We start from the raw sequence: 11,121 nt of genomic DNA, 5'->3' as shown, positions 1-11,121 counted from the left end.
TCCCGTGCTGTGACCCTGCTGCCATCCCGTGCTGTGACCCTGCTGGCACCCCGTGCTGTGACCCTGCTCGTGTCCCGTGCTGTGACCCTGCTGGTGTCCCGTGCTGTGACCCTGCTGCCATCCCGTGCTGTGACCCTGCTGCCATCCCGGGCTGTGACCTTGCTGCCATCCCGTGCTGTGACCCTGCTGCCATCCCGTGCTGTGACCCTGCTGGTGTCCCGTGCTGTGACCCTGCTGGCATCACATGCTGTCCACTCAGTGTCATCCCGTGCTGTCCCATCTTGAGTCATCTTCTGACACGGTTTGACTGTGAGCCCTTCAGAGAGCACTGGACAGGCTGGAGAGATGGGCAGAGAAGAACTGTCTGAAATTCTGCAAGGGCAAATGAAGGGTCCTGCAGCTGGGGAAGAACAGCCCTGGGTACAGCACAGGCTCAGGACTGCCCTGCTGGAAAGCAGCTTTGCAGAGAGGGACCTGGGGGTCCTGGGGGACAACAAACTGTCTGTGAGCCAGCAGTGCCCTTGTGGCCAGGAAGGCCAAGAGAATCCTGGGGTGCATTAGGAGGAGCTTTGCCAGCAGGTTGAGGGAGGTGATCCTGCCCTGCTAATCAGCCCTGGTGAAGCCTCACCTGGAGTTTGTGCTCAATTCTGGTCTCCATGGCACAAGAGACATGTGGAGGTCCTGGAGCGGGTCCAGCAGAGAACTACAGAGGTGATCAAGGGACTGGAGCATCTCTCTTATGAGGAAAGGCTGAGAGAATGGATTCTGTTCAGCCTCGAGAAGAGATGACTGAGAGGAGACCTCATAAATGTCTGTCAGTGTCTGCAGGGAGAGGTCAGAGGATGGAGCAGGCTCAGCTTGGTCGTGCTGAGCAATGGGACAAGAGGCAATGGGCAGAAAGTGATGCACAGGAAGTTCCACCTGAATATAAGAAAGAACTCTGTGTCTGACTTTGCAGTGGAACAGATTTCCCTCTGTCTCCCTCACTGAAGATACTCAAGTACTGTCTGGATGCAGTCCCTTGCTGTGTGCTCTGGGCTGATGCTGCTTGAGCAGGGAGATTGGACCAGATGGCCCACTGTGGTCCTTTCCAGCCTGACCTAGTATGGGATTGTGTGGAGTCTGTTATGTTAAATACATCTGGGTGGATGAGGAGAAACTGAGAGTCTTTCTGAGAAGATAACTGATGACCGATTTCTTCCCTTTTTTTGATCTTGTTTTGTCAGCCAAGAGGTGTATCACAACCTCGTACAAGAATAGGAGAAGGGGGAAGCTCTATGCCTTCCTCCATCACCTGCCAGCAGCCAAGCCCCAGACAGCCACTCACTCACACCCCCCCCAGAGGGATCAGGGAGAGAACTGGCATGGTAAAAGCTGGAAAACTCGATGGTTGAGACAAAGAGAGTTTAATAGGAAAAGCAAAAGCCACACGCAAAAGCAAAGCAAAACAAGGAGTTCATTCACCAGTTCCATGGGCAGGCAGGTGTTCAGCCACCTCCAGGACAGCAGGGCTTGTCCCATCTAGCTGCTACTTGGGAGGGCAGACACCGTCACTCCAAATGTCCTGTCTTTACCCAGTACTTATACACTGACCATGATGCCATATGGTCTGGAATATCCCTTTGGTCAGTTGGGGTCACCTGTCCTGGCTGTGTCTCCTCCCAGCCCCGCATGCACCCACAAGAGGCCTTGGCTCTATGCAAGTCCTACTCAGCAATAACAGAAACATCTCTGCTGCCATCACTGTGTTTAGCACAAACTCAAAACACCGCCCCATACCAGCCACCATGGAGAAGATTAACTCTGTCTGGGCCAAAACGGACACATCTTTGTAACACTTCAGAAGTAAAGCTCAAGATGGCATTTCCTGGAATGGTGATTGGCGCACACTGTGGACACAGTTGCCAATGAGAGGTATTTCACAGTGATTTTGGTGACACTGCCTGCTCCCAAGGCAAAAAGATGTTGACATGTAGCCTGGTGGCAGGCATCATGTATATATGCCTGGAAAGCCTGCAGGCATACCTAGTTTTGCAGGAAAACTGCCCAGTGTTGCGGCAAAGGGTCAGAGAATTGTATCTTCTACTAACCGGGACAGTGCTTACACACCTCAGGACTCCCCTGAACTCTCAACCTTTCATGATAAAACTTAATCTTTGCTAACTTGCAATCCCTGAATTTCAGTGATAAAAATAATTTAAATCAACACAAAGAGACATAAAGAAACATAAAAGTTGTGACCTGGTGTGTGAGCCATCTGCGTTAACTGATTCAATTGCTCAGTGCATACAAAGTTGGTTAAACACATCTGTTGCAGGGCTTTCCCCATGGAGGACAGCAGCATCCTGCCCTACAGACTGTGTTGGATGTCTGGATTTTCATTTTTCTTTCTATACATTATATAGTAGAAGTGTTGCACACAATGAAGAAATACAGAATTTGGGATTTTTTTTCATGAACTTTTATTAAACTGAAATGCGAACACCATTGCAAATAGATTTTACAATGACAAAAGATCAAAAAATTCATCAGAAAGCTATAGACTTCATAACAATATTGATCTTACAAGTGAAAACACTACCAGATTTTAGTAAAGCCAGCATTTTCAATATTAAGAACATAAAAAATGTATTTGAAAGCATTTTCCTTTAGCTACACTTAGAAACAATGAATTCCTGAGCAACTACTTTTATACCAGTATTCTCCAAACAATGTACATACTACATATGAAATCTAATTCTTACAATTTCTTGTATTTTAGAAATTTACAAAAAAATTTGGATCTGGTTCATAGAATAATTGTGCTTAAAGTCACTCTGTTGCTACAGCAATGACAGTGCGATAATTCTCATGTTCCACATTGCATACAAATTCTGAAACTGTAGTGAAAAAAATGCCTTGCTTGTATTGCAAATCTACCAGTGAAATGGTTTATGCAAATGAAAATAATTTTGCTCTAATTACTTGATCATCTCTTCTCTGCTGAAGATATACTGTTTATTCTGGATATTATTCACAAGATGCAATTTATATTTCTTTGAAAGACTGCTGGCACAAATAAAGGCAAGGGAGTTCCAGGGACTTTTACTTCCAACTAAGAGCACATCAGAATTTTGAACAAATACAATTAGTTAATGACTGCTGACATGTTTTTTTCTGGGCTGTACTTTTCATAACCATGCCCCCAGTATTGCTATATCTTACACAATGACTAAAACATATACAAAGCACAACGTAAAGATTTCAGAAGCTGAGATAGTGCTGAGTATCTCTGAGCAATATAACACATATATGAGACTGATTGTTGTATTATTTCAGATGATTAACCATTTCTATAGTCAGAATTAAAAAAACCAACTTTCTAAAATGAAAAAGAAACAACACTAAAGCAGCCCAGGAGCTCTTTCTTAGGATAGCTGAGCAGTAGTCTCCTCTGTCTTTTAGAATGAAAGACATGGACATGAGAATTAAAAGTAGTCTACAGCATTATGAATATTAAAAAATATGATCTGACATCATTATTCTTCTGCCTGTAGAAAAATCTTCCTTTTTCTACACATGTATGTTTTTCTGTCCTACCTAAGGGATAGTTTCTACAAGTGACTTGTACAATGATTTTCAGCATCCTCTAAAAATTGTACTCAGTGCTACAAGTCTCTAACCATTGCAGGAACTGAAATGAAATCTTTCAATTTTTATTGATGTCAAAATGAGGTGAAGGTACTCAACAGCTTACAAAAATAGATCCAAAAGCAGCACTATTGAAAAAAATAGTTAAATAATGTCGAGATCCAAGACAAGCAGCATCACCAAGTAGAAAAGGACAATAAACCTTCCAAAAAGCGGAATATATAAAAAAAGACTTTTTTATATCTAACTGCTCTGTACATCAACATCTTGAGTATAAGATCAGCTTTTAGCATATCAGCATTGTAAGAGGCCACACAACTAATTCAGGTATTTTTCTTAACTACTTCCAACAAATATAATAGTGTCTCTTAAAAACTTAACATATTGAAGAGATGTATTTTGAACCTAACTTGGTAATTTTCAGAATTTATCACCAATATGGACTTTCTGACTAAAGAAAACATTAAGAGATACATTGTCACAGCTATAAACTAAAACAATGCCCAGAAATGCCAGGAGACTGCTTAGTAATATCCCCAAAGTATTTTTTCTCTTGGAGCTTCTAGGTCATTGCATTATATATACTAAATAAAACCAGAACAGTGCTTAAGAATGGTAGGCATATGGATAGGACAATGTAAATGGATAAATAAACCTCACCGGTATATCTGTCTAAAAAAAAAAGGAAGATTGCTTCTAAAAACAGTGTGGTACACTTTATTTCTCTTGGTTTTTTTTCCCTTTAGGAACGTAGGAAATGCAACAGCAGATCAGATGCAGAGTCTAGCTCTTCAGCTTTGGGTTTGCCTGGGACCAATGTCAGATATGGGGGAAAAATCCCATAACTGGTAGAAAATGAGTGACCACTTCTCATGTACAGCAGTTTTTCTGCTCACATGCAACAGCTGATCCATAGTAGCTGATTTCAGCATTTTGCCAACTCTGTAGCATTTTGTAAGGTTTTACTGCTCTTGTGGACTATATCAGGTAGCTGTGCATATTCCCACTTTTGATAAAAAGATACTTCCTTATCTTCCTTTCTTTTTTCCTCACTAACTCATTTTTCACTCCTCTCATTCCTGTCAGGTCTCATTTTTTACTATGTATTCTTACATTTGATTCTTTTGCTTCCATGTTCTATTCTTGCCCCCCATTCTCAGCTGTAGTCAAAATGCAATTTTTCTCTCATCATCTACCGTGTACCATCCCATGATGACTGTATTTCTTTTTCATTCTGCCACATGCAGCAACCTTGTCCCTCTTGCCATCAATTATTGGTGGGTTTGGCAGGAGTGGGTTATTAACATTTGGACTCTAGGACCTTATAGGTCTTTTCCAACCAAAACAATTCTATGCTTCTATGATAATTAAGCTCTTTGTATCCCCATGTATTATGTATTTAGGCATTCCATTTATCTTTATTTTCATGCTTGACATGCACCAGAAAAATGAAGAAAATCCCTGATTTGTTTCAAAATGGTTTTCAAGGTGAGAACACAAGATTGTTCAGATTAATGTAATTCAGCCTATCTTTCCACACCCAGAGGAACTGGACCCTGATTATAGTGTGAGGGTTTGATACAGTTGAGAGCAGGGCTTTCCATTTCTGCTCATTTAAAGACAGAACTGAAAGATTTGCTTCCTAGGAACTCAGTTGAAAACAGGTTAGTCTAAATAGCAAGTATTGGTAAATACTAAGTTCTGTAGCTGAGATCCAGAATGAGAGCATCTCTGGACAATTGGCTCAATCCATCCCAGTGACCTGGGAATACAAGTAGTGGCAAAAAACTTTTCAGGTCAGCAATGGGACTGATGAGTGACTGCCAATCTGAGCAGCAAGGATTTTCTTACAATATGGAGGTTCTCTAGGTTTGGGGTTCTCCCCATTAAAAACGTTTCATTTTGCTACATATCTTAAATATCCCATCCTCATACTACCACTGCAACACAACTGATGATTCCATGGCAAGCTGCTTGTTAAACAAAATAATGTGAATTTACAATTAAGATTTTTTAAAATCTTGATAGAATGAGTCACAATTTTACACACAAAATGCTTTTGTCTGCCTTTTAAAGGGAGCAAAAAACCAAAAAATCTGAGGTAGGAATTATTTGAGAATGTGATGCCTGACCTCATGACATTTTTAAACTTCATCTGTCTTTATGGCTTTGCAGAAGATGTCTGATGTCTATCAACTGGCTTAACATGACTTCAGTTTCCTTGCACACCTTCAGATTGTTTACAGTTACCATGGAATTACGAAATACACTAACAGGCATCATGATGTAAACCCCACATATACAATGCTTCAGAGAGCACAAAAAAATTCTGGTTAATCATTTTGAACATCTGCTGCTACTACACTTTGAATACTTGAATGACATTTAAAGCAGCTGTCTATTTTTCAGCCATTTAAACATAGACACACAGACATATATACTACAGAATTCACTGGTTTAACAGAAATCATCATTACATATTTGTTTTACAGTTTGTTCCATAAACACACATATCTTCTTATTAATATTATATAAGGTTGATTAACTGCATTTTTATTAAATAATCTTTGTAGTTACATACTATCATCAAGACCAATCTTAAAAATCCTCAGCATATGTGATATTGAGTTTTGTGAGCACATGTGCCAATTCATTAGTTTGTATTTTTTTTTAAAGTTTGAAATATACAGGAACACTAAAATTGTACATCAAACGTGTGTCTGCTAAAAAAATTAACAAAAAATTATGACAATAAGTTGTATTTGCCAATACTGAAGGAAAAATGTTAATAAAATTAGTCTGATACAGAAGGAAAGGTAATTAATTAAAACATGTATGTTCAATTTTAGGAATTTTATAAAACTAATAATTTAGAAGAGTCTTTATGCTTCCTTTAAGGGTATTTATGCTCCTACAAAATAATTCACACTATAAATGATACATGGATAACTTTGACATTGAAAACATCATTCACATTCTTGAAATAATTATTCCAAGTGAGAAATTTGACTAATGCAAGAGCTAGAGGGTTAATCCCTATTCCTGGGGTAAATTCTGTTGTATACTTTATCCCTCTGGATATCAAAGTAGGTGTTAAGAGCCTGTTTTTCTCCACTGGTGCGTCAAATATTACACTGATTGACTGTGTAGAAGCGCTGCAAAAACTCATGTACTTCCAAATAAAAAGCTTAAAGAGCTTCAAGCAAAAATATTGTTGCAAACAGAAAGCATTAAGTATTTGAACATTCAAAGGACCACACATAAGCTGAAGGTTATTTTGATTTTACAGAACACTCATTTTTTATTTTTTTAATGTACTTTCAGATTATTAAGGTCACTTTCAGAAGCTCTGCCATTGGGAGCAACAAGGTGTTTTGGAAAATGTAAGCAATTCCAAAGGAAAATTAAACTATCTGCACACTTGTTCAGCTTTGAGAATTAAATATATTTATGACAATATGTTCAAATTGCATTTAGCTAGCAAATCCCCCAAAACTTTAAAGCAGCAAGAAAATGCCCCTTTTCCACTGTGGGTGACTTTCCTTTTTCACAGAGAGCCATGATGGCATATTGAGACATTCATCAGTAAAGGTGGGAGACACTCAACACCACACAATTTAATTTAGGCTACAACTATTTTGCAGTTTCAGTACTCATTTATGACAAAGCAGAGGAACTCTCTGACTCTCTTTCCATGTGGATTATGGATTATAACATGCCTACAGTTAGGCGGAATGAATCATACACTTAAAATCTGCTAAATTTTGTGTCTGTATGCCTCAGGTGAAAAATAACCTCAGGTAAAAAGATACAAGGGGAACAACCTGTTGCTGTCATACACCTGGGTAGACAGCTGTGTTCTGACCTAAAAGATCTACTCTATAATAAACATTTTTTGGCTGTGGGCTAAGATACTACAGTCTCTGTGCATCACTAGATACATCCCAGAAGGCCTGTAGCAGCATATCTTTATGCACATTGCTAGGTGTAGGAAACAACACAGATATGGCTATCTGTGTAAAGAAAGAGAGTGTGTCTGATCGTATCAGCCCTGTCAGGTTCAGTCAGAAAACAGAAGGGTAAATAAAACACTGTCAGAGACAGTGTGTTATCAGCTTACATACTTCCATACACACAAGTTTTCTTATAGCTCAATAGTTTCTTTGCAGTACTTCTAGCATCTCCAGAAGTCTGTCAGGTACGCTACAAACAGTGTATGTATGGTAAAATAGTTCTGTTAACTATAACTAAACAGTTTTATGTTTGGCTGATAGGTAAAGTAGCCACTTCAGATCTTATGTTAAATAAGTGGTTGAATTAAGAGTCTAAGATACCTTTCCACAGCTTCAGCAGAGCATCCAGCCTGCTCTGATCAGCCTCTGAAAGTGGGCAGTTGCCTGTATAGAGGACATAAACTCTATATCTGATGCCACCCAAATGCTACAGTCTACACTACCACGTATAGACACACAGATAGTTATTTAAACTCCAAAGTCCTGCCTGTGGAAAGGCTAGGCAGCTTGACTAATCTGTGCTTGAGCAGTTCCATGGCTTTGAAGGTAAAGGGTGAGAATCTGATTCACCAGATTAGATGTGGCCTTCTGGGACCTTCAAAATCTAAAATTCTCTTTTGTCTGGCTCTGCAGCAGGTACCTGATACCACAGGAAGGCTGGCTCAGTACATAAAATCATTAAAACATGGAGAGATGTAAAGCTGTTCAGGAAGGAGAACAAAAGAGAGCCTGTCTATCAAATACACTTTCCTTCACAGGTACAGAACCATTCCCTCACCTTAAGTTTCCAGTTTCCCCTGAAGCTAGTGATGCTGGCTAAATACTTGGCCCAATTTTAATCAGTCATCACATGGTCATACTTTGCTGGCGTAAATTAAACCTTTGTTTCAAGAAGGAAGGACGACAGTAACATCCCAGACACTACAGTATCATTTGGATTCTGTCTTGATTACATGGGATATGATGGATCCTTACTGTTCCCACTGCTGTTCTGGGGACACACATCCAGCCCAAGTACAAGACTCCTCTCCTCATTCCCACTGTTGTTCTGGTAGAGTTCTGACTCAGACCTTATGCCTCTTGTCTTCAGTTTTGGAGGCTGGGTTCCAAAACTGATGTTCATAAATTTGTTATGAAAAATATGACTTTTAACTTTCCTTCCAGGCTCAGAGAAAAGTGCAGGATACAGGAGAACCCCATTCCATTAACAATTGGCATCAGAGTACAAATTCAAAGGGAAAGAAGCTCTGCTCTCAAAACCTAAATTCTGTTTTAACTTTATACTGACAGGTAATAAAAGACCTGTGAAAGAAATAATTCACAGTTCAAATAGTAATGTATTTGTAATATATTATAAATATAGTTTAAAAATTTCTTCATAGTCTTAATTAGTATAAAGTTTAATTTTATGCTTTATATAGAAATCATAACTTGTTACTGCCTCAGCAGAAGGAAAGAGAAAAGTTCCTAAGTATCTAAATAGCATTGGGAAATTAAAAAATATTTTATTTTGCTCTATTTTTGGTAATAGAAAAATAGCCTTTAAAAATACATTTTTAAACATATGGGCTTATATTAAAGTAGAATTGTATATTATATACAGTAAGGCAGTATATTAGATATTATCCTGCTTTTTTCCTTTTGGTTTGTCAGGACTAGGATATGAATGGGATGCAAAGTTTTCTGTCACATTGAAAATAAAGCAAAAATATATTTAGAAGAATTTGTTATTTTACTGTAATTTGTAGAATATATTATCTTTTTATATGATTTGTCATACACAGGAGCTCCTCTTTTCTCAAGGACTGAGAAAAAAGATAAAGAAAACTTCATCTGGTGTCAGAATGCATTCAGAAGAAAATACATTGTAGGTAAGAATACTGTTGTGCAATGATTTATCTGATGTAGGAACTGCTCAGATCACTATGGTTTGCTATCTGACCCATAACAATATTCATTTTTGTTGAATCAGCAGTAGTTCCTCAGGTTTAATCAACTAACAGAAGTTTTGCCGAGCTGAAAAATTGTTTTACAATGCATTTTTCATGACAGAGAAGATCCATTTCCTCATTTCACTGTGTCAGAAACGTGTGCTAGTGATCCAGGACTTACTCCCATGACTGTTACCTCAACCCACAGATTCTTTTATTAGCTGTACAATACACATAGGAGGCTAGGCTTTTGGAGACTAGGTTTTTTAAAAGGACTGTTTGCTATGTGATTTTGTTTTACTGTATGTAACAGCTATGTATGTGCTGTACTGAAAGGTTATTTAAAGGAGGGCATAAAGGAAGATGGGTCCATGTAGTCTGATCCACTGTTGTCTCTTCTGGAGTTGCTTGGAGTTGTTGTGCTGTAGCTCGTGTTTTTCTCAGCTTGGCTTTGCTGAGGGTTCTGAGGTGTCTCTGCCACAGGTTCTTGAGATACAGGTGGGTGCTGAGTGCGCTGATCTGGCAATAATACTAAAATGTGATGGTCCACAACTGTTGAAACCTTGGTATATTCTTTACTGGTTCCTGGAACAGTGCATTTTTTGGTCTTCCCATTACTTTCTTTATGTTTCAGGAATAGTGTTGGCTCCTCATCTTGTCTCACTTTATGAACTTCCACATAGTCCATTAGTTTGGGATTCAGGAAAGGTGGCCTGTCATTACGTTGGTTTTGTCTGACCTGCACTGTAGTTTGGTCAGCTTTGGAATTCTCCATCTCGCTTTTGTTTTCTACGTCATCATAGACAGTTTCAGCAATAGGATATAGCGACTGGTGGTTTTCTTCATTTCCCACCAAAACTGGTGAAGAGTTCACATTTGTGGTATTCAGTGTTATCTTGAATGCCTCCACAGTGCTGTGGTAGGCAAACATAGCAGGCTGACTGCTGGGTAACTGGGCTGCAAGCCACGTGCATGACTTAGTACTCTCACTGTTACATGGGAGTGTTTTCTGTTCTGAGGCTGTGTGCCGAGTTTCCCAGCTCCTTTTTCCTCCTTTCTTTTCTTTTGCTCTTACATCTTGTGTTTGAAGAGTGGATGGAAGGGCGCGGGATTCCCTGGACTTCACAGGGAGCAGGGAAGGGCTATCGCAGCTCCCTCGGCCTGAATCACTGTCTGTTTCCTTGAGTATAATTTTTGTGTTTTTACTGGGAGTGTCATGACTTGGCATGAGCTGTTGATCCTCACTGTCCTCTACCTCCAGATATTCTATCAGTAGTTCCTCACAGTCTGATGTTGGAGGGAAACCATGGCAACCAAGAGCACTCAATAATTCTTCAGATTTTCCTGTCTGAAGGTATAATAAAGAGGATACAATTTTTCATTGTCAACCTTAGGGTTTATCTGACTAGAGCAATTGTGAACAATCTACATATTTGATATACAAATGCTTCCACATCACTAGACCTAAACCTGGTTTCTACTGCTGCAGAAAATATTGAAAGAAGGGAAGAGAAATACCTGAGTTTCCTCAGCGGGGAGACACAAAT

The 11,121-nt window shown here is 39.3% G+C and overlaps 1 protein-coding gene across 8 annotated transcripts in view; it reads right to left on the bottom strand.

The window, feature by feature from the left end:
* Positions 1 to 5,874: 5,874 nt before the first annotated feature.
* The window catches only part of PRLR (prolactin receptor), a 151,959-nt gene continuing 146,712 nt past the window's right edge, over positions 5,875 to 11,121 (bottom strand). For all 8 annotated transcript variants that reach the window (XM_085043468.1, XM_085043466.1, XM_085043469.1 and 5 more), the window contains one exon: positions 5,875 to 10,922. In XM_085043468.1, the coding sequence (XP_084899594.1) occupies positions 9,912 to 10,922 (1,011 nt within the window). In that variant the 3' untranslated portion in view covers positions 5,875 to 9,911. The remainder of the gene's footprint in view (positions 10,923 to 11,121) is intronic.

The sequence above is a fragment of the Lichenostomus cassidix genome, chromosome Z, assembly GCF_008360975.1.
Source record: "Lichenostomus cassidix isolate B80296 chromosome Z, HeHo_3.0, whole genome shotgun sequence".
NCBI classification, from domain to species: Eukaryota; Metazoa; Chordata; class Aves; order Passeriformes; family Meliphagidae; genus Lichenostomus; species Lichenostomus cassidix.
Note: the sequence above shows the minus strand (reverse complement) of the source record. Positions and strands in the feature narration are given on the sequence as shown.